The 24134-nt window shown below is 41.3% G+C and overlaps 2 protein-coding genes across 7 annotated transcripts in view; one reads left to right on the top strand and one right to left on the bottom strand.

Moving 5' to 3' along the window:
• Positions 1 to 6967, bottom strand: part of SPSB3 (splA/ryanodine receptor domain and SOCS box containing 3) — a 17434-nt gene extending 10467 nt beyond the window's left edge. Inside the window, exon 1 of one of the 4 annotated variants that reach the window (XM_069062564.1) lies at positions 5491 to 6967. In XM_069062564.1, the coding sequence (XP_068918665.1) occupies positions 5491 to 5604 (114 nt within the window). In that variant the 5' untranslated portion in view covers positions 5605 to 6967. Of the gene's footprint in view, positions 1 to 4356; positions 4513 to 4836; positions 4951 to 5490 lie in introns of those variants that run through there. The other 3 variants (XM_069062518.1, XM_069062529.1, XM_069062557.1) reach the window with 3 other exon arrangements.
• NUBP2 (NUBP iron-sulfur cluster assembly factor 2, cytosolic) overlaps positions 5084 to 24134 on the top strand; it is a 36703-nt gene continuing 17652 nt past the window's right edge. The window contains exons 1-7 of one of the 3 annotated variants that reach the window (XM_069062635.1): positions 5251 to 5422; positions 11456 to 11574; positions 12107 to 12305; positions 13855 to 14009; positions 19159 to 19269; positions 20087 to 20156; positions 21367 to 22385. In XM_069062635.1, the coding sequence (XP_068918736.1) occupies positions 5407 to 5422; positions 11456 to 11574; positions 12107 to 12305; positions 13855 to 14009; positions 19159 to 19269; positions 20087 to 20156; positions 21367 to 21512 (816 nt within the window). In that variant the 5' untranslated portion in view covers positions 5251 to 5406 and the 3' untranslated portion in view covers positions 21513 to 22385. Of the gene's footprint in view, positions 5423 to 11455; positions 11575 to 12106; positions 12306 to 13854; positions 14010 to 19158; positions 19270 to 20086; positions 20157 to 21366; positions 22386 to 24134 lie in introns of those variants that run through there. The other 2 variants (XM_069062638.1, XM_069062639.1) reach the window with 2 other exon arrangements.

Consider the following 24134-nt stretch of genomic DNA (forward strand, 5'->3'; position numbering starts at 1 on the left):
CCCCCCCCCAAGATCCCACTCTGAACTGAGAGTTCTAACCAAGAGCTTACCACTTCCTTTAAGACTCACTGTAACAGACTGAGTGAGAAGGTTTCTAGACCAATATAGTAGAAGCCTAACGAATAAGCAACAAGTAGTCTGTGGCAATAAATAGAAAGGCTGTTGCTCCACTGGCCCAGAAATTACCTCCAGCAATACAGCCCCTATCTAGCAACAGCCTCCTTGATTCAATCTACTCCCTACAATGTGGCTAGAAAGCATTTACATGGCACCTTTGGAAAGACAACGGAAGGCAGCACCATTTTCTATTCTAGTCCCAAGCTGGCATAAAGCTGCCACATAAATAAACAGGGAAGTATTTTGGCCACAGACTCATAAATTACAAATTCAAACTGAGGTTCTTATGTCAGCTGTTACATTAATTGCTGAATCTGATGCAACAAGGAGTCATCATCATCACAGAGTTGAGACATCAGATAATGCAAGGAATTTCTGCCCTGACCTTCCACCACCCTGACACAGCACTTGTGCAGGTGCGGAGGGGTGGGCCACAGAGCAAGTGAATTTTGTATGCTATTTTAACTGCCAAGAATAAAATAAAAGACCTAGAACTTGTATTCACCCTCCCCATTCCAACACCACTGCATCTCAGGTATAATACCTCTAAAGGCCACTAATCCTTAAAAGTGAAAAATACAGTATAAAGAAAGCATGAAGAGAGAGGTTCTTTGATTTGTCTAGGTTACACATCCAGAAACAGACAGAGTAAGTACCCTGGCTTCAACCCCACTGGGGTCAATCCATTGGGCATCTTCCTAAAGAACAAAGGATGTTGGGAGAAACCATACACTACTGAGATAAGGGCAATCATAAGCTCAAACACTTCTAGGCAGCCAGAACCAACACAAAGACAGAAGCGGAGTATCAGGGCTAGATGGGGCTATGGAGACCAATACAAACCAAAGATAGTACTGTGAAGGAAGACTGGGATAAGGGAAGTGAAGGCACCTCCTACTTCATTTATTATAGAAAAAGAAATCAAGTGAGACCTGTATTCATATCCTGGCTTTAATCATTAACTAAACTTCATGACCATGAGCAAGCTATTTTGCCATGGCATTGTGTCACTTGGAAAGACCAGATTTGGAGTCAGAAGGCATAGGTTCAAAATCTTAGGTTTTCTAATTACTAGCTGTGATCTTAAACAAGCTAGTCAACACCTCTCAGTTCCCATTAAAACTCCATGGGCTCCCCATTACCTCTAGGTTCAAATATAAAATTGTCTGGGTAAATTCGCCAGTCAATTAGCACTTATTAAGCACCTACTATGTTCCAGACATTGTGCTAAGTAACCTTCATAACCAGGCTTCTTCCTGCCTTTCCAGTTTTTAATATCTAACTCTCTTCTTCCATACACTATGATTCAGTGAAATTCTCTCCCTTCTCTGGGTTTTAAATAACAACTAAAATCTCATCTTCTGCAAGAAGCCTCTTCCAATCAGTATCAGTGCCTTCCCTCCAGGATTAACTCCAATTTAGCCTGTACATCCCTTGTTTGTTCAGAGTTGTTTGCATATGCTAGACTGAGAGCTCCTGGAAGGGGAAGGAACTGATTGAGGAGGGGCAAGGGGAGAGATGGGAGGGGTCTACCTTTCTCAGAGTGTAACACAACAAGTAGGCATTTAAAGGCTTGTTTTTTTTATTTTTTATTTTTTTAAGCAATTGGGGTTAAGTAACTTGCTCAAGGTTACACGGCCAGTTATTTCTGGGTTTGGTGCTGAGTATCTGAGCCCGGATTTGACCCAGGTCATCCCGACAGTGGAGCCAGTGCTCTTACTCGCTGAGCCACCTGGCCGCCCCTAAAGGCTTGTTAACAGAACTACTCAATCGGGAGAAAAATCTAAAATGAAACTGACATAAAATAAACTGATCTAGTTAAATTCATCATAGGGCATGACAGCTTTTAAGGGCTAACAAGGAAATTGGCAGTGACTCCAGAAATATCCAGCATGACTAGTGCCAATTCTTTACACAGAAAGATCCCTAAAATGCAGGGCAGTTCATACAGTTCAGCTATATTAAAATGACACTTAAGTCCATATAAACAACTTCCTCTAACTCTTATTTTTATCATCAAGTTCTCTTGCTAGCAGTCTTCTGACTTTAAATTGGTCAAGAAGACCTAATCACTAAGAGGTGTGAAGCCTTGTAAGATAATAGTAGTAGCCAGCAATTACATAGTGCTTTAAAGTAAAAGTGTTTTATAAATGTTATGATCCTCTCAACAACCCTGGGAGGTAGGTGCTATTATAATTATTCCCATTTTACAGATGAAGAAACTGAGGTGGTCAGATTAAGTGACTTGCCCAAAGTCACACAGCTTCTAAACTTCTGAGGCAGTATTTAAACTTAGATCTAACTCCAGGTCCAGCACTCTCTAAAATAATGCCCCCAGCTGCCTTAAGGTAAGATTTGTTGGTTGGTTGTCTGTTCTCAAAGAAGACCAAAATGACAATCAGTATATTGGAGTCAAGGTACATACTTGTACATATAAGGCACATCCAACTGTAGCTAATCAGACCAATACTAGCTCAGAAGGCTCTACCTTCTGAGTACAAATCGTCCCTATAAAGATAAGATTTATATGAATGAAGGCAAAGCAAAGAAAGCAGGGCCAGGAAAACAATGTTCAGCTTGACCTCAATAAACTAAACCCAGAAACAATACTAAAACATAGCTATACTTTTTTTTCCTGTATTGGATCTCCCATCTCACCAAGGTCAATACACTGGTCACTCACTATGGAAACTTCTACTTGCTCTGTTTCTGACCTGGGCTAGTTTACCGCCCCCCTTTTTTTGGTGGGGGGAGGTTGCAGGTGCTCACTACATTGGTACCAGACTTAATGTGGACATCTGACCACCAGCTCCCCAGCAGAAAATTCTGCCTCCAGGGGTTAGCTGTTTGACCCCCTGAAGCAAGTCACTTAACCTTCATGCCTGGGGTCTGAGTCACCAAGCCAGAGCAGGCAGAGTTTTGACTCTGGGACTGAATTATACTCAGATTAAGTGAAATTACCGATTCTGGTCCCAGAAAACAGATGGTAAAAACATACTTCCAATAGGTAGCAGCAGAGTATGCTGATTAACTTGCACAAATTATCGGCCAAGTTTTCCTATAACTTGTTTTGCTCTGCTACAAGGGAGGATTGCTAGAAAAAAACTTTTTTTTTTTACAAAAGGGTAATAAATTGTCACTTGGATCTATCAGACTCCAAAAGTGTTTTGTTTGCATAAATAAATCCCTCGCAGCCTGCTCACCCCACCATGGTTCATTATCTTGCAACACTGATATCATCTTTCTTAAACTTTAAAGAAAACACCTCAGACTTCCTGGCCACTGCAGGGTTTTAAGCTTTCCAAAGTGCATTCCTCAACTTTGTGAGGGGCAGTGTAAATCTGGCCCCATTTTATAAATAAAGCAAGGCTGAGAGGTAAAATGGGCACATGGCCTGACTTCAAATTCCTGGCATTCTTAACACTAACTTTATATAGTGACTTTTTGCATAGATTGTAGCACTGCCTCACAAGGAGTGGAGGAAGATCTTTATTATTATCCTCACTTTTGAGGAAGAAACAGAGGTTGAAAGACATTAAGTGACTTAAGTGCAGCTGTTTAAGGACATTCGCAATCCGGGGGCCCCCTTCTCCATCTCTACTTCACATTTTTTTTCCTTCCCTTCCACTTCCATGCCTGTTCACACTGCTGGACTTTGTTGCTAATGCCTTCTACTCTACTTCACCTATAGAATTTCTATCCACCTTTAAGCACAACTCAAACACCCCCTTTACCAAGCCCGCCTTCCCTGCTCGCACCTCCAGGACCTCCTGGATGCACCGACCACACGTCAAGGATGTCTGTCTAGGAGCCACATCCCCACTACCAGACTGACCCTCAACCTTTGGACTCTGCAGGCCACTCTAAGAAATGTGTACTGTAAGGGACAGAATCAGGGCTGGAGCAAGGCCCAGATTGATCCCAGGACCACACCCACAACACCATGTCCAGAACCAGCTCGGAGGAGGCCGAGGTCAGGAAACCAGCAGCAAGACCAGCGGAGCGGCCTCAGCCCGCCCCCGCCCCCCCCCCAAGTGGGAACAATGGAAGGCTGGGACTCCCGGCCAGCTCCCCGCCAGCCCATCCTTACGGGCACCAAGAAGAACCGAACGGGAAGAAGGGCTCGGTGGGCCCAGATTGTGGGCCCCCCCCACCCCCGGCCAGACACGCGCACATGCAGAGGGCAAGCCAGCGGCCCCGCCTCCCTCCGCCCGAGGTCAGGCCCGGCGCAGCGCGGACCTGCCTAGCCCGGCCCGGCCCAAGGAGGTTCTCCTTTCAAGTTCCCAGGCTTCCGATCAAACAACAGAAGCCGACCACGAGGTTCCGCTTTCCCGACAGGTCGGCTGCGGCTCTGCCGTAAGCCGGTGGCGCCCTTCTACACATAGGATCGAGTCAGACTGGCTCCCTCCCCTTTCTCCCTTCGGCCCTCCCCTCCGCAGGAGCCCGGCGCTTCCAGGGCCCGGCCTCCGCCCCGCCCCACCACCCCCAGGCCCTCCCGCACCAAACGCGGGCACCCCCTCCCACTGGGCGGTGCAAGCTGTTCGGTCCACTCCCGAGAGGGAGAGGGAGCGCCAGAGGCTGGGCGAAGACCAAGGGGATCGGAAAAGAGAGGCCTGAAGGGCCAACAGGGCAGGAAGCGCAAAAGGAACGCGCGCCAAGGAGTCAAAGAACGGGGGACGCAGCCGTCGGGGGCCCCACCCCGGGAGGCGCCGATCTTACCTCAGGCGCCGCCACAGCCGCGCTCCGCTCCAGCCCCGCGCTCTGACCTACTTTCCCCTCCCGAGCGAGACGTAAACAATCTCCTCCCCCGAGTCCCGCCCCCACCACCCCATTGGTCCCTCGCCTGGGTGAAGGCGAGTCAGGCCTAGATCGCCATCTTCGTTGGATGAGCCACCCTCGAGGGAATGGGAAAAGGGAGGGACTCACGGGGGCCAGTAGATAAATAATCTGTCAATCGTCAACCCGCGTCCCCATAGGTGAAAAAGGAGCAAGTCAGAGTCAAGTCTACCACGCACATTGGCCCAAAGACCAATAATTGAGAGAGTAGCCAATTTTTTGGATTTAGAAGAAAGCCCACCTCCATTTCCCAGGAGTCGCGGGGCCGGGTGGCAGGCACGCCTTCGGAGATTCGATTGGTTAAGAAAAGAGGACAAGGACAAAGAGGAGGGAGAAGGGGAGAGATGTTGCTTCGGATTGGATGAAACGTCCCTCACTCTAGGCGGAAGAATGGAAGGGGTGTGTGTACGCAGATGGAGGCGGAAGTTGTGACGTGAGGTAGCGCCCGGCAGAATGGAGGCCACACAGGGTGAGTGAATTCAGGAGGAGCTCCTCCGAGAGCCTCTCCCGAGACATTCGCCGCCCCAAACCTCTTACCTTGAAAGGTGGAAACCACTTCGTAGTCCAGAGTCGGGGCGGGTCCGCGGGAGCCAGGTGTACTAGACGCCCCCCTGGAAGTCGGTGACTCGCTATGCTCGAGTACCTGAGCATGCGCGAGCAGTTTCCTTCCCTCGGGAGGTGAGGGTTCCCCTCCCCGCCCAGGGGTGGAGTCGGGGCCGCCCCCGAGCTCTAGGTCTCGGGTGAGTTTAGGCGGAGGGGGCGGGCCTCTCGGAGTTTAGCGCCGGGTGACTGAGCAGGACTGGGGCGGGTGGAGGCGGCCCCAACCTCAGCACCAGGGTCGCTTAGAGGTCTGGCTCCCGGCGCCTCGGCAAATCCGATCCACCCCGGCGTCGCCTGTCCAGGGAAGCTACCCCACGTGACCCCGCTGCCTGTGCTGTTCCCCCAGGACGACCCCCACCAACCCAAGTCAGCTGGGGTTTGCACTAGTGAACCCTCCCAGTCCTGGGTTCCACCCCTCCTCCCCAGGTGACCGCTCCCCAGGTCAAGCCCATCCACCTTCCTCCACAAGTCAGTCATTAAATTTTAAGTTCCTCCTGCCTGCCAGGCAGGATGCTAATCGAAGAGGATACAAAAGGAGGCAGGGACGAAGTCGGGTTCACACAAACACACACATACACACCCAGCTCTTCATCGTTGACGCCGACCCCCTTCTCTCTGCACCCCTCCTCCAGCTGTTCTCCAGGAAGACACATGTAAGTCTAGTTCCCTGCACTCAGTCCAGTCCCCCAAGAATGACATTCCCTCTCAACTGTAGCCCCCCATCACTCCAGCGCCCCGGAGGGTGACATCTCTTTTGCAGCAGTCATTCTAGATTTTTAGGGTTCCCCTGCCTGTCAGTGCAGCCCTTTTCTTTCCCTTCTCTCCCTCAGTCTGGCTTGAGGGGAGGATGACACCCCCCTTGCCATTCAGTTCCTTGGGGGGGGGGGTTTAGAATACTTGACAGTTTACCAGAATTGCTGGCTCATATTGGTCAGGAAATTTCCTTACCCATGATTGTCTATACCAGTGTGGAAAAGTTTTAGATAGAAATTATTGGAAGATTATTTTTTTTTACCTTTCCAGAGGGAAGGATTTGTTTCCTATTACCTTTTTTTCTTCGATTCTTAAGCCACATCTTGCATCATTTTCATTCTCTCATTTGAACCAGTCTCAATGTGGTAGAAATGATAGGGAGACCACCATCTCACGTCATGTACCAGAATAATTTCTGTGGTGAGAATTTTCAGGGTCATTACTAAGCTACTGCCTGATTAAACCATCAGAGTAAAAACATAGGTAAACTACCATCTATTTACTCAAGTTAGTGACATACAGATAAAGGGGGAGAATCATCGGCCCAGTTAACATATAAATGTGCTACATGTAATATATATTGTCCATTGTATGTGTCTGTGTGCGTGGGTCTTTGTCTAGAGATATATATATAGAGAGAGATGGATAGACATTTCTTCCTCCCCTCCAAAGTTACTTGAGCCAGGGTAACAAAAAAAAAAAAAAGATTTCACGATCAGTTTTGTTCTGGTCTGGTACTGTAAGTACCTAGAAGGTACTTAAAAAGAGAGGACTTAAGAAAGAATGTGTCCTTGTTAGCAAATCCTATTATTTATATTTTACACTAGACCTAAGAAAACTGTGGTACTTTCTTTATTAGTCAATCCAAATTTAATTGCATGGTACTACATTATTAGATAGGATAAAGAGGAGACTACTTCTGGAGCTGTCATAGGTCTTTGAATTTTCTTTTGCATCAAAGGAAAGACATTTTGCTAAGACAACCTTCCGCCCCCCAACAAAATGGAATTAGTAATGTTAAATCTTAACTTTTTGCCCTAAAAGCTAGAGCTTTTAAGTCAGTCTTAGCTCTTAAAAACATTTTGTTTTATGGGGCAACTAGGTGCTCAGTGAAGAGAGCACTGCCCCTGCAGTCAGGAGGACCTGAGTTCAAATCCAGCCTCAAACTCTTAAAACTTACTAGCCTTGGGCAAGTCACTTAACCCCAATTGCCCTGCCTTCCACCCTCCAAAAAGTTTTCTTTTTAATGCTCTTTCAACAGTTTCAAATGAACATGTGACTTAGATGTAAAAAGTTACATAAAAAACAAATTAGAAGAGCAAGAAAGGAAATACCTTTTGCAACTATGGATAAGAGTTCATAACCAAACAAGGTAGAGAAGGTCATAGCTGATAAATGGACAGTTCTGATTAAATAAAATTAAAGGCTTTTTTGTTGTCGTTTTTTACAAATACAACCAAGTTAAAATTAGAAGAAAAACCCTTTACTGGAAAAAACAATTCTTTGTAGCAAGTTTTTCCAATTTTAAAAGTCTCATCCAAAAAATATAAGGAACAGATTCATGTATAAAATATGAAAATGACCAAACATTCCCCAGTGAATATGTAGTCAAAGATATGAACAGGTAGTACTCAATGGAAGAAATCTTAAGAAAGTGATTCGGAGCATATGCTTCAAATCATAAATGAAAATTTAAACGACCCCGAGGTTATACCTAACACTTATCTTGGCAAAAAGGGAAAATGACAGCTTGGGGAACGCAATATGGAAGGATATTAAACCTTTTCCAAATTTTTTTCTTTAGGAAAATGTGTAAGAGGTGAAAAACAAAAACTGGACCACTGGAAGTATCCCTAGTCTAGCTTAGGTCTTTCTCTTTCCCATTAGCCTAGGGTCACAACCACCTTTACTCTTCTTTCAAAAGGATTTAGATGTTGGTTGTTGATTCTTGAGGGGAGTAGTCCGGGAAGGAATTTAGCAATTCTAGTAGATGATTTAAGTCATTATTTTTCTGGAATGTTAACTCAAAACCTTTCCTTACTCAATATTCCTATAAATGTTGCTTTAAATTGTCTTGGGGTAGAGAAATGTTTGAGGGCATTGTGGAGACTATGTCAGCTTGAACACTTATCTAAGCTAGAAATGTCTGGATTGAGGAAAATATTAAATTAATAAAAAGTGTTTCTGAAAGATTTTTATCTAAAACAGTACAGTATTTTCATCGTTGATAACAGGCACATTATGCTGTGAGTTGGTACAAACCTTTCTGGAAAGCAGTATTGAAACTATGACCAAGTCATTAAACTGTGCCTTACTATGCCTATTCCCCAAAGAAACTAAAGAAAAACACTGTTTATACCAAACAAGCCCTAAAGAACCATTTCAATCAAGTTTTCTTGCGTTAAAGAGAATGTGACTTCCTTTTGGGGATTAGTGTTCCCTGAGGCACCAATGGGTCTATCTGTTGAAGCTCAGGGCAAACTCCTGTCAAAATCTGGATTTCTGGAGAAATCTGGTTTCATTTGCTAAATGGAGAGCTATAGCAGTAATAGGAATTTCTAAACTATATTTTTTAAAAAATCATTAATGTTGAGTGTTAAATTTTGCATAAGGAATATTTAAGTCTTTTATTAGCATGATGAAATGCTCTTCTAACATCTCAGTGGAATGAATCTCTTAGAATACAAATTGTAAGGGTGCACATGTTAAATTTAAGTTTTAATTTACCTTTTCTAATTTTGTTGAAACTCTTCCTAGAGAGAAGATTCTAAAGTGAAACTGATATTTCCAAATTGTATTTTCCTAATTTTTTGGAAACTATATATATTTTATTTCTCCTATATCCATCAATAAAATGCTTTCAATGAATGGTGGCTTTAACGTCTTTGTAACAGATAGATGAATGAAAATAACTTCCTCATAGCCTCTTGGTGATTAGAGCAGAGTGGGAAATGACTTCAAGGTCTACTTTTCACCACCTAAAATGAAAACACATGTACCTCCTGTACTTGGATCAACTGTATTTTTTCCTTGATTTTTGGTTTAGGTTTAAAACTCCATTTACAAGATTGAAACACAAAAAATTTTTTGTAAAATAAATTGACCACATGTTAAAAAAAAGAAAAGAACCTATAGGGGCAGCTAGGTGGTGAAGTGAATAGAGCCCTGGAGTCAGGAGGACTTGAGTTCAAATCCATCCTCAGACATTTAACACTTACTAGCCGTGTGACCTTGGGCAAGTTATTGAACCCTAGTTGCCCTGCTTTACCCCCACAAAAAAGAAAAGAACCTACATGCGCAAAAAATGTTTATAGAGCTCTTTTTGTTTTAGCAAATAACTGGAAACTATCGATTGGGAAATGAGTGGCTGAAGAAATTGTAGCATGTATGTGTATATATACATATGTGTGTAATGGAATATTATTGTAAGAAATGATAAAAGGAATGGTTTCTGAGAGACCTGGGAAAACTTTTACGAAGTAATGCAAAGTGAAATGAACAGAAACAAAACAATGCATACCATAATAGCAGCCTTGTAATAGACAATTTTGAAGGACTTAAGAATTATGATTAGAGACATTGCAGAGTACTGATGATGGTTTATGGTCTCCTGACGGAGAATTGGTGAACTCAAGGTGCAGAATGAGACTTAGATTTTTGGATATGGCAAATATGAAAATTTGTTTTGCTTGACTGCAAATTTGTTATGAGGTTATTGTTCTCTCTTAAGAGAGAGGGAGGTTGTTGATAGCGCTGACTAAAAAAAAATAGAAAAAGGGAGGAAAAGAGTCATTTATGCCTTTTTTATAAAAATTCCTATATTAAGTCCTGAAATAAAGCCATGAACTGAGGAGTAAAGCGTCTTTAATTCAGGTAACATGGTACCAAAACTGCCACCTTAGGGGATGTCCTATGAACTCAGAGCACAGTGGATGTCCCAACCAAGAGAGACAAGAAAGGTTCTTATATACCTTTAGGAGGGGAGGGGGAAGAGCCACCCTCCAGTCCGAGCAAGGACAACCACTTCATTTTGGCTGTTTTGCCCTCCAGGCCATGAATCTCAGTGGAAGGGGGCAAGGACATTAGAGGCTGAGATCCAGCTTAAATTAGATTCCTTTACTAGGTAAAGTGTCTGGGGGGGAGGGAGGTGGGACTTAGGGTGTAATCAAGAGTAAATATCTGAAGAGTAGGAATGTAAAATGACATTACTAGGATCATTAAGGGAGAGGCAAGTTATGTTTGGTATTAACAATTTTCTGTCACCTAGAAGAGAACAAAAGGAAGCCAGAAGGAAATACAGGTGAACAGGACAGCTTTGAAAGTTAAAGGAAGCTAAAAATAATATTTTCAGTTTTGTGTACAATCCTACCTCTATTCTATTTAAATAAGGAAATATTAATTTTATTTAATGTTTAAGTTCAGAATTTAAAAAAAAATTAAGTTAACTTCAAGCTGGTCCAGAGAGATTGAGTCTAAGTAGAGGAAATGAGATGATTGAAGAAAGGCATGAAAATGTGAAAGGGCAAAGCATGTTTTAGAGAATGGCAATTTAGGCCATTTTGGCCTAATGTATCTGACACCTTGTGAATGGCCTTGAATATTCAACTAAACAATTTGAACCTTATTTCATAGAAATAAAATCATTGAAGGTGTTTGAGCAGGGGAATGTATTCATTGATCAGACCTAGGCACCAGGAAGACTAACCTTTATGTAATGGCTGAAATTAAAGAGAGTATTGACTAGATGCAGAGAGACTTGTTAAAAAATAGATCAGAAGTCAAAATTATGGATTGAGCATGTCCAAACTTGACCCCAAAAAAGAAATATAAGGATACATCTCCCTCTCTTTGCAGAAGTTGGGGAATATAGGTGTAGAACCTTTAATTTCTGACTTGTTTGGCATATTAGTGGGGGGGAGGGTTAAATTATCTTTTAAAACCTTTTTTATTGTTTGTTATAAAGAGTGGCTCCTGGGAAGGATTGTATGGCAGAATATATTGAGAAAAGTAGATGATGCTAAAAACAAAGATATCATAAATGTTTTTATGAGGCTCTTTGTGATAGGAACAGATTAAAGTCTGAAAATACATGCATATGAGTGCTGGTCCCTATTTCACTCACAAGAACATCATGTTGCTTTATCTCAAGAGACAGGAAATCTGACTGGCATCAGACAGATCATCTTGGTCCTTTCTGGAAAAGGAGGGGTAGGGAAAAGCACCGTTTCTACAGAATTGGCCCTGGCCCTCCGGCATTCTGGCAAGAAGGTAAGTGCTGCTGTTCTGCTCTGCCTAGTTCAGTGGTAATTTTGTAGACTTCGTGCTGAGTTCATTTTCTTTCTTTTGCAACAATTGAACTCTTCATTAGGTAAAATGAAGTGCTATTATTTCTTTTCTCATAATAGCTAATGCCTGAGCTGAAGTCCTAAGGGACTCAATATCGGCTTTCTTTGACCACTGAGTGGTTGCATCGAACTTTCTGGGCACCTGCTACCACCTCTACCATGTGGGACATTGTTAATCTTGCCTGGAAGATCTCACACTCTACAGGGCCATATATCTCTATGCTGTTTTAAAGAAGTCTTTAGACTTAAAATCATCATCAACTCCCAGTTCTCATGGCTGACTTATCCAATGACATGACAATAGTTTATGCTATAACATTGTGGTGATGGATTATCTCTCTAAGTTTTGCCTTAGTTTTGTTTGTTTGTACCAACCACTAAAACAAACATTGCTCTATGAAGACTTTCAAGTCCTGTTTGAACTTGCCTGAACTGGATTCCATGTCTTATTACAGGTTGGGATTCTGGATGTGGATCTCTGCGGTCCCAGCATTCCCCGAATGCTAAAAGTACAAGACAAAGCTGTGCACCAATGTGACAATGGCTGGGTGCCTGTGTTTGTGGACCAAGAGCAAACCATCTCCCTCATGTCTGTGGGTTTCCTACTGGAGAAACCAGATGAGGCTGTGGTGTGGAGAGGCCCCAAGAAAAATGGTATGGCTGTGTTTGGGCTGTGGCAACAGCTCTAGCTGCTCACTGCTACCTGACTGGGTATTTTGCAGGACTTCCCAAAGGAGAATCCAGAGTTTTAAAGCTAGAAAGTACCTTTGAATCCATCTGATCCATCCAACCTCCCTCCCAACGCAGAAGTGTTCCTTCATCTCTAAGATATAGGTGTCTAGCATTTGGGTATTTGAGGGAGAAAACTGGAAAGAATGAATGTTTAGGAGAATTTAGAATGCAAACCAGCAGTTTCATTTTATGCCTCGCTTAAAAGACTTACTGTTTGCTTTTCTGCTCTAAGAGGCCAAGTATGTGCATATCATGATTTCTCTTATATTTCCTTTTACTATTTGAGAGTCTGGTAATCTTAAAGCCAAAAAGTTCAAGTTTTAACCCAACCCCTATGAATAAAAATGAGCCCAAATTGCTTTGACTAAAGGGATTGGGAAAATCAGAGGGATGATAGAAGCTGATGATTGGCTTTGATCCCTGTCTCCTAGGACTAGTAGACAAGATAGACGCTCCCTCCTCACTGGCATTACTACAGACCTTCCAGGAGCAGGACCACTGTCACAAGTAGGTAGCTGCTCATTGACTCTCTGAATAGGAGATTCAGTGCTTGCCATTCCAATTGAGAAGTTTGTTCCTTTGTGATTTGAAGGATCGTGTTAACATGCAAATACTGCTTGCAGGGCTCATGTCTTAAGCTGTTATCAACTAGGTGCCTTGTATACATTCCTTCAGATCCTTCCTGTATCCTGTAGGATTACAATAGTAAAGGACTAGAGAAAAGTTAAGCAAACAGGGCAGATGTCACAGATTTGTCGAAAGTTGGTCTTATAGAGAAGAAGGTATTCGTCCCACTCTGGCCCAGACTGCTATCCTGGTTGTAGAGAATTGTGAACGTTGGAGTCAGAGTCAGATTCTCTGAGTAGTAAGTAGCATTTAGAAGTCTAGTAATCGAAGTTTGCATGTTTTCTAGACAAGGGCAGAAACTTATGCTGTGCTGAGGTAGAATGTTCAGCAGGCTTGGTAGTTTGAGTTTTGGGTGTCTCTTATAAAATGCCATCCCTAATGGAATAACAGGAGTTTTAGGACAATACCTTAAGAGAAAGATGCTTAATCTTTTTTACCCAAATCCAATTAAAGTAATAACTCCGAACCTTTTTGAAGATGAGCAAGTATTTTCAATCCCCAGACCTCCATGTAGTGGTCCCTTGTATAACTGGCATCTATTGACTGAAAAAAATACATTAGGACAGAAAGTAGTAACCCTTTAAAAATGGATTTGTATTTTTGGTAATCACAACAGGATCCGCAAACATTTGAAAAAAATAGTAATATATGAGAAGTAATCTTCAGTCTAAAGAAGCTGTGGTTTTTTGTTTGTTTGTTTGTTTATAGGTGTGTAGACCCCCAGCAAAACTCCTTGGGGTCTGCAGGTTGGGTGGTAACCATTGAATTAGAAGATAACTTGTAGTGGAGAGAATCTGAGCTCCCCTAAAGAGACTTGTGACTCCACTTTCTTTTGCCTTGACAGCACTGATAAAACAGTTTGTCTCTGATGTGGCCTGGGGTGACCTGGACTATCTTATTGTGGATACACCACCAGGGACCTCTGATGAGCACATTTCTGCTGTGGAAGCCCTTCGTCCTTATAAGCCTCTGGGAGCTATTTTGGTTACTACACCCCAGGTATGCTATGTTCCCAATGGTCTCTTTTCCTGTCTCTTTGAAGCATCTGGCCAGCTAGGTGGCACAGTGGTTAGAGTACCAGGCATGGAGTCAGGAAGACCTGAGTTTAAATCACACTTCGAACACTTATTAGCTATGTGATGTTGGGCAAATCACTTAACCCTGTTTGCCTTAGTTTCCTCATCTGTAAAATGACCTATAGAAGGAATTGGCAAAACCACTCCTATCTTTACCAAAAAATCCTGAATAACATCAGAAGAGTTGGACATGACTGAACAACAGCATGAAGCATGTAGTCCCAGAGTTCTTTGACATTTTTTGTGTCATGGACCCCTTAGGATCTCTTGCAGGACCTCTTTCCTTTTCAGATTAATATTTTTAAATGCATAAAATAAAACACATAAGATTGCAAGGAAAACCAGTTTATTGAAATTGTTATTAAAAATATATATATATATATGATTTTTTTTTTAGATTTTTCTTTTTGCAGGGGGTAAGGTAGGGTAATTGGGGTTAAGTGACTTGCTCAAGGTCACATGACTAGTTTTGTATTGTCTGAGGCCAGATTTGAACTCAGGTCCTCCTCACTCCAGGGCCTATGCTGTATTCACTGTGCCACCTAGCCTCCCCTATCAAAAAAATTTTTTTTTTGCTTTTTGGAGGGCAGTTGGGGTTAAGTGACTTGCCCAAGGTCACACAGCTAGTTTTTGTGTTGTGCCTGAGGCCAGATTTGAATTCAGGTCCTCCTGACTCCAGGGCTGGTGCTCTATTCACTGCACCACCTAGCCGCCCCCAAATTTTTTTTTTTATTAATTCTTTAATTTATTAGTTTCCTTTTAATTTACAGGATTCAATTCCACAATTCCTTGAATTTCACATTTTGTCCCCCTCCCTCCCCTCCCCACCATGGCGTCTTATAATCAAGTATAGGATCTGTAGATACTTTCACATTATACAATGGTCAGGTTATAAGGATGGATTGTACCAGCTGGGATGAAAAATGGTACAGAGGACATAAAATCAAATAAGATAACAAAAAAGATCAGGTATTTTGCTTCCACCTGGATATAAATTTAGTTCTTTCTAGTTCTTTCTCTGGATGCACGTTTTTCTCTCCATCATGCGTCTTTTGGGATTGACTTATATCCCTGCATTGTTGAGAAGAGTCCAGTCTGTCAAAGTTGGTCATCACACATATGTTGTGTCCGTAATTGTGTACAAATTCCTCCTGGTTCTACTCTTCTCACTCAGCATCAGTTCTTTTAAGCTTCTCCAGGTAAATATGAAGACCGCCTGCTCCCCGTTTCTCATAGCGCAATAATATTCCATAACATGCATATACCACAACTTGTTCAGCCATTCCCCAATTGATGGACACCCCCTTAATTTCCAATTCTTTGCCACAACAAAAAGAGCTGCTATAAACATTTTTGTACATATGGGTCTTTCTCCCATTTCTATGATCTCTTTGGGATATAACCCTAGTAGTGGTATTGCTGGATCAAAGGGTATGAAAGTATTTATAGCCCTTTGGGCATAGTTCCAGATTGCTCTCCAGAAAGTCTGGATCAGTACACAGCTCCACCAACAATGCATTAGTGTTCCAGTTTGCCCACATCCTCTCCAGCATTTTTCATTTTCCTGTTTTGTCATCTTAGCCAATCTGACTGGTGAGATGTGGTACCTCAGAGTTGTTTTGATTTGCATTTCTCTAATCAATAGTGAATTAGAGCATTTCTTCATGTGCTTATAGATAGCTCTAATTTCTTTCTCTGAAAACTGCCTGTTCATATCCTTTGACCATTTATCAATTGGGGAATGACTTGTATTCTTATAAATTTGACTCAGTTCTCTGTATATTTTAGAGATGAGTCCTTTGTCAGAGACATAGGTTGTAAAGATTCTTTCCCAATTTCCCACCTCCCTCTTAATCTTGGTTACATTGGCTTTATTTGTACAGAAACTTTTCAATTTCATGTAGTCAAAATTATCCATTTTACATTTTATAATGTTCTCTAATTCCTGTTTCATCATAAAGTCATTCCCTCACCACAAGTCTGATAGGTAAACTATTCCTTGTTTTAGCAGACTGCTTACAGTATCAACCTTTATACCTAGATCATGAACCCATTTAGACTTGATTTTGGTATATGGTGTTAGATAATGGTCTATGTCCAGTTTCTGCCATACTATATTCCAGTTTTCCCAGCAGTTTTTGTCAAATAGTGAGTTCTTATCCCCAAAACCAGGGTCTGGGGGTTTATCAAACAATACATTACTGTAGTCGTTGACTTCTGAATCTCGTGTGCCTAATCTATTCCATTGATCCACTCCTCTATTCCTAAGCCAGTACCAAGTAGTTTTGATGACTGCTGCTTTATAGTACAGATTGAAATCTGGTAAAGCTAGTCCACCTTCCCTAGCATTTTTTTTCATTAATTCCCTTGATATTCTGGACCGTTTATTCTTCCAGATGAATTTTGTTACTATTTTTTCTAACTCTATAAAGTAGTTTTTTGGTAAATTAATTGGTATGGCACTAAATATATAATTTAATTTAGGTAAAATTGTCATTTTTATTATATTAGCTCGACCCAGCCACGAGCAATTGATATTTTTCCAATTAATTAGATCTGACTTTATTTGTGTGAAAAGTGTTTTGTAGTTATGATCATACAGGTCCTGGGTTTGTTTTGGCAGGTAGATTCCCAAATATTTTATAATGTCTACAGTAACTTTAAATGGGATTTCTCTTTCTACTTCTTGCTGTTGAATTTCATTGGAAATATATAGGAATGCCGAGGATTTATGTGGGTTTATTTTATATCCTGCAACTTTGCCAAATTTATTTATTGTCTCAAGCAGTTTTTTACTTGATTCTCTAGGATTCTCTAAGTATATCATCATATCATCTTGCAAAGAGTGATAGCTTGGTCTCTTCTTTGCCTAACTTGATTCCTTTGATTTCTTTTTCTTCTCTAATTGCTACTGCTAACATTTCTAGTACCAGATTGAATAAGAGGGGTGACAGTGGACACCCTTGTTTCACCCCTGATCTTTTGGGAAATGCTTCCAGTTTCTCCCCATTACATATAATACTTGCTGATGGCTTTAAATAGATGCTACCTATTATTTTAAGGAAGGCTCCATTTATTCCTATACTTTATAATGTTTTTAATAGGAATGGATGTTGTATTTTTGTCAAAAGCCTTTTCTGCATCTATTGAGATGATCATGTGGTTTCTGCTAGTTTTATTGTTGATATGATCAATTATACTGATGGTTTTCCTAATATTAAACCATCCTTGCATTCCTGGAATAAATCCTACCTGATCAAAGTGTATTATTCTTGAGATAAGTTGCTGTAGTCTTTTGGCTAGTATTTTATTTAGAATTTTTGCATCTATATTCATGAGAGAGATTGGTCTATAATTTTCTTTCTCTGTTTTATCTCTTCCTGATTTAGGTATCAGTACCATATTTGTGTCATAAAAAGAATTTGGTAGGACTCCTTCTTCACTAATTTTCCCAAATAATTTGTAGAGTATTGGAATCAATTGTTCTTTAAATGTTTGGTAGAATTCACTAGTGAATCCATCTGGCCCTGGAGATTTTTTCCTAGGGAGGTGACTGATGGCTTGTTCAATTTCTTTTTCTGAGATGGGATTATTTAAGTAATTTACTTCCTCTTCAGTTAATCTGGGCAACTTGTATGTTTCTAAATATTCATCCATTTCCCTAAGATTGTCAAATTTATGTGCATACAATTGGGAAAAATAATTCCTAATTATTGTTTTGATTTCCTCTTCATTGGAGGTAGATTCACCCTTTTCATTTTTGATACTCATAATTTGGTTTTCTTCTTTTTTTTTTTATCATATTGACTAAGGGTCTATCAATTTTGTTGGTTTTTTCATAAAACCAGCTCTTGGTTTTATTTATTAGTTCAATAGTTTTCTTGATTTCGATTTTATTAATCTCTCCTTTAGTCTTCAATATTTCTAGTTTAGTATTTAATTGGGGATTTTGAATTTGTTCTTTTTCTAGGTTTTTTAATTGCATGCCCAATTCGTTGAGCTCCCTTTTCTCTAATTTAATCACTTATGCACTCAGGGATATAAAACTTCCCCTAAGAACTGCCTTTAATGTATCCCACAGATTTTGGTATGTTGTCTCATTATTATCATTCTCTTGAATGAAATTACTGATTGTTTCTATAATTTCTTGTTTGACCCACTCATTCTTTAGGATCAAATTGTTTAATTTCCAGTTAGTCCGGGCCTTCCCAGGCTGCACCCGCCGCGCTGCAGCCGTGCCTTACGGCTTCTCCCGCGTCGCTGCCACGCACCTTCCCAGCCTCGAACCTCTCACTTTGTCCTTTGTGTCTATGTGTTGATAAATCTGGAAACGGCCCCAGCTGCTGCTGATCTGGAGTCAGGCCCGCCCTGGGGTAAAGCCTCGGTGTGGGGCTGGACACGGCTCCCAGAGCTCTGCGCTGGCTGATTCCTGCCGGCCTGCCGGGCTGTCCTCAGCGGGAGGTTAGCTCCTCTGTGTCATTATATGGGTTCTGCAGCTCCAAAGTGTGTTTAGAGTCCCCTTTTTACATGGATTGGGGAGGGTGGAAGCCGGAGCCGCGGGAAGGTCTTGCTTCTACTCCGCCATCTTCCCAAAATTTTTTTAAAACAAGGTCTTAAACTCCAGGTCAAGCTAGTGCTTCTCTCAATATCTAGTTGAGAAGAATATACTGCCACCATTTTTTTGGTGCTGTATGGAAAGTCATTTCCCCTAAATGGCTGTATGTTTTACTTGCTGTTTTTTTTTTTCTTTTGCTTACTCAAATTTTATAAAAAAAATTTTTGAGGGCAATTGGGATTAAGTAACTTGCCCAAAGTCACACGGCTAGTTTTTGTATGTGTGTGTTAAGTGTCTGAGGCCGGATCTGAACTCAGGTCCTCCTGGCTCCAGGGCCAGTGCTCTACTCACTGCCACCTAGCTGTCCCTGCTTACTCTGATTTTAACAAACCATTTAATCCTTTGGTAAAGTGTCTCTGGGGATAATAGACTAAAAGCCTTCCTCTTTACTTTATAACCTATTTCTCTTCTGTAAACATGCCAGCCCACTTATGATAGACTCTCTCTGGATCTACAGGCAATATCTGTGGGTGATGTCAGGAGAGAGCTCACCTTTTGCAAGAAGACAGGGTTGCGAGTGATTGGAATTGTGGAGAATATGAGTGGTTTCGTCTGTCCACATTGTTCGGTGAGCCCTGGAGAAGTTTCCTAAGGCTTTTTCCTGTTTTATCACCAGGCATTTAATTATCCTAGCAGACTAAGGTGGTTCAGTGGGACTCAAAAGAAGCTGTATCTTACTCTATCTTTGTTTCCTCAGCACCTAATATATTGCATTGCATATAATAGGTGTTTAAAAACCTTTACTGAATAAAAATATCATTCTTTCTGATGTATTCAGCTCAGAGAAGCTTGCTCTGACTTAGGACTAGGCCAGCAATCGCAAAGGAAATAAATATAGGTATGTGAAATGGAATTGAACTTGTCTTCCAGATGATGTATGAAGTCTTCCCTCAGTGGCTGGTGTTTTATTAAGATCTTTTCCTTCTGTGTTTAACTGTTTATACCTAAAATGGTGACTGGCAAACTAGGGTCAGAGGGCCAAATCCAATCTACTGTTTACTTTTTAACAATCTGGGAACTAAGAATGTTTATTTTTACAATTTAAAAATGTTGAATAATTTTAGTTATCTGAGTAAATTAAGTGATTTTAAATTATTTGGATAAATTTAAAAAAAATTTTTTTAAATGTAAAAACCATTTTAATGGTTTAACCATTTAACCATTTAACCATTAAAAATTCTTACCTCATGGACCATACAAAAACAAGCAACAGATGGGTTTGGACCTCTGGCCCTAGTTTCCCAACACCTATCTGTACTCTAAGGGCCTCTTACATTATTATCCCACCCTTATCCCTTTCTAGTCTGGAGAATGTCATCTGTGAAAAAATTTCTAATTAAGTAGGTCTATGATCATAGCCAAATTTTTGTTTCCTCTGATTTTAGGAGTGCACTAATCTTTTCTCTAAGGGAGGTGGGGAAGAACTGGCCAGACATGCAAAAGTCCCCTTCTTGGGTGAGTAGTACCTGAAACTTCAGAACATTTATAGGGTCACTTTTTCTGGTTTTCTGAGTCCTTTGAAAATATTTTCTCTGCAGTCATCCTAATGTAGAGGCAGGACAGGTAGAAGAGAAGGGTAATTCCCTCTCATTATCAGCTTAGATTATGTGAAGGTCTTGTAATTTCATCAGTATGAGATCTCCCAATGGAGATTGCAGCCCAAGTGACTTAATAGCTAAGTCCTAGGGAGTTACTTGAGCTACATAGAGCTTAATTGTCCAGGAACAAACTACTAGTTAGAGTCAGAGGTGGATTTAAACCCAGTTGACTTCAACTCTGTCAGTCTGTCCACAATCCATGCCCCCTCAGTTTGGATTAGATTAGGTTATGGATTGAATATCAGGGACATTCTTTGTACCCATATGGTCTGCCTCATTCTCAATACTAAATTGAATAAGAAAAGAGTTCAGACTTGGATAAGTTTTCCATACCATCTTAGATTTTTGTAATTGTCCCTTGTGTCCTGTCTGAAGTCACTGGGCAGTTTAAGAGCAGAACTAAAAATTAGCGGAATGACACAAATGCGCCAGTGCTAAGTGTAGTATTGATTGTAATGACTTGGTAGGAGAGAACATGGACTGGAAGATACTTATAAGAGACAGAAGGCTTGCTGCTTCTACTGCGTAATGTAGAGTGGGAGAAGCATAGTCATAGGTGTAGGGCTAGAAGGAACCTCAAAGCTATGGAGTTAACCTCCCCTACTCTTATTTTACATATGAGAAAACTGAGGCCCAGGTGAGCTGATGGTCCTGGGGTCACATAGGTAGCAAGCTTCAGAAATGGGATTTGAACCCAGGTCTCTGACTCCATAGTCATTCAGTCAGCAAGTTCCTACTGTGTGCCAGCATGTGCTAAACACCAGGGTTATAAAGAACCAAGGCCCTTCCAACTGAATCATGCTGCTGAGCCTTGCTGTTTCCCCTGTTCATCTTAATTTTTCTATGGATTCTTGTCTTACAGACCTGTGGTCTTGTGAACAATAATCTAAATTCAAAGAGAATGTTTGAGTTGTGATCACAAACTTAGAAGTGTCAAAAAAGTGAAAGTGTCTTGATCCACGTTTAACATTGCTGTTTCCCATAAGCTTTCTCTCTCCTGCTGTAGGCTTGCTAACAGGCCTCTAACTAAGCATCCCCTTCTGCTTCCTCTTTTTCTTTCCATCTAGGCTGTGTGCCCCTGGATCCCCAGCTCACAAAGAGTTTAGAGGAAGGCCAAGACTTCATCCAGGAATTCCCGAAAAGTCCTGCTTTCCCTGCATTCATTTCTATCACTCAGCAGATCTTGGATGGGACGTTGGCTCAGACCTCCTAATGAAGGCATCTCAGGCTCTTGCCTACTGTGATTCCTTTTTTGCTGCTTTTGAATACAGCCCTTTGTTTAAAAGACTTGTAACCAGAAGAATGTCATGGAGAAAAGGCCTCTAAAAATACTTCCTGGATCATTCAGAAGCCCTCAGTGCAGAGGAGCCAGTGTCATTTTTGCAGTTTCACTGCTATTAAAGTTGGCTTCCTAAAGACCAGGTAGCTCTTGCTTCTGGGCCATTGGCTTTGTTTTTTTTACCACTCTTAGCAGCATGCTTCCACTCAGAGTAGGCTTCTGTGGATCCACAGTGGCTAATGGCACTGAGTTTGTAGCTGCTTCTTACAACACAGGACCATGGAGGGCATGCTGACTTAAGCCAATATGTGGCTAACTGTAGAGACATCCCAGCATAATGACATTGGCATTGCCCTCTCTACCTCTGGTACTAAGACTATTGAGTACACTATGGACATCTTTCCTTGGCTCTGGATGCAGAGTTCTTACTACTAAGTGCCATAGTTGGAGTATTTCCCTTTTCAGGTGTGTAAGAACCATCTGGCCAGTAAGTCTATATGATAACTTGGAAACATAATCTGAAGGAATGTATCTCTAGCTCTGCCATACCATAACCGTAATGTCACTGATTAAGATTCCCTCATTGTTAAACATGCCTCAGGAATGCTTTGTAACTTTAAAGGAGCCCACAATTCAAGAAATTCCCTCTGGTTTTAGATCTTTGTGACCATTCATAATTGATCTCCTTTGGTCTTTTTTTTTTTAATACGTTTTTATAAGTTCTCCTTCCTCCTTGCCTCTTCTTTCTAATCTGTTGTGCTGATCTTAGTTCAATTCAGTAAACATTTATCTAGTGCTTACCATTAAGTGCAAGGTACCATGCTAGTTTCCTTTATTTAACCTCTGGTAACAGGGTGGGGTCTGGGTCTGGGCAGATGGATCCATTTCACATAGGTTGAAGAGTCACACAGTGAAAGTGAATTTGGATCTAAGTTAGCCTGGGTACTGGAAAAGTTATGTGATAACTAGCAGAACATCAATGTGACTGCTTAGAGTAAATGCTTGACATTGTAAATAATAAGGCATCCAGTGCCAAATAAACCAGGGCATCTTCTTGTCACAGAACAAGGCAGATGTGTGGCCTAAGTGAGAGTGATTTGTTCAGAATCTGGTAGAGTGTTTGTTTTTTAAGTGACATTCATAATTTTTTGTTCATGCTGAGAGAATCAATTTGTATTTATTCCCTCTTTCCTATGGGGCTCTACTTTTCCCTTTGCAGGAGTTTACTAACAGTTTGCTGCTGAGAATGATGTTAGAAAACAATGGACTGAGAAGCTTTAGGTGGTAGAAACAGCAACACAGGTTGGAATATCCATCTTAGCAATATTCTTCTCCCACATCTGTGTGTATTGTGGGTTGGAGGGGAGGACATGGGCTATGCTCCTGTTTCATGTCATCCCTCTAGGACTGGAACAGGAAGCATTACTGAAGGATAGAGGGAAGGAAGGTGTCAGGGAAGCAAAGAAAAACCCGAAATCTGGCATAATCCCTTATATGTTCACTTGATCATATAACACATAATGTCCCTAGGTATTGTGCCATTCACTCGATCATACAACACATAATATCCTTAGGTATCGCACCATAACCAGCTTGTCTGTTATGCTGCTGGGGAAAGGGTCTGAGATTCCAATAACCCCTGATTACTTATTTTTTAGAAGAAAATTCTGCTGAGACTTCTACATCTAACTCTACATCTATTAATATATTGATTGGGGAAGCACAGAGCTCAGTGTTCATATTCAGGATTATATCTGTTTAGCTAACCCCATCTTCATGACTTCTCAACACGGTTTTTCCAACAATAGCTTCAGTTTCCCTATTGACCATTTGACCTTTACAACAAATTTTTCTGTAGAAAAATTTGGTAGATTTGGCAAATTCTCAAACCCATTGAGCTTGGCCAAAAAAATAGTACTAGCTTTCTGAGCCCATCATAGGCTGGAGAGTCTCTTGCTTTCTTAGACTAGGTAAATTCAGGGTGCTGTTTCAAGTGTCCCTCTTTGAACCGTGTAGAGTTGAGGTACCAAGGCAACCAGGTTACCAAAGCATGTGCTTGCTTGTCTGTATGTGTGGAGAGAGTGACAAAGAATTCTTTAAATTTGGTCTGATTCAGGCTTGCCTTTACTCAAGAACCATGTGCAATTCTGTATCATTACCTGAGTAGTGTGGGCTATTTTGAAAAGTTAATCAAATTGTTTAAATGATCCTGTTAGTTATTAAGGGGTTAGAAAGTGAAATACATGAAGTGAAAGGAATTGGAACGATAGAGCCAAGAAAAGGAAAGCTTGAGTGAAAACGGGAGATATAAGAAACAACAGTCTGAACACCAGCACTCTGAGGCAGGGATCAGGATGTAAATACTGGAGAAGATTTTAGAAGAAAAGGGACACCAATGGGTGCTTGGCACCTGAAGGTATGGGGAATGGGGCGACCTCTGTATGTTTCATTCTACTTGAGGATTCTGAGATAAGCCAAGTTGAGTGAGAAGCAGCTCTTTCTGACCTGGTTAACTAACTCTTTATCATCCTCCCTCTGTTTGATTTGAGGAGTATA

Source organism: Petaurus breviceps, unplaced genomic scaffold, assembly GCF_028583685.1.
Source record: "Petaurus breviceps papuanus isolate PSGF00001 unplaced genomic scaffold, PetGlider_PUasm1.0 138, whole genome shotgun sequence".
NCBI classification, from domain to species: Eukaryota; Metazoa; Chordata; class Mammalia; order Diprotodontia; family Petauridae; genus Petaurus; species Petaurus breviceps.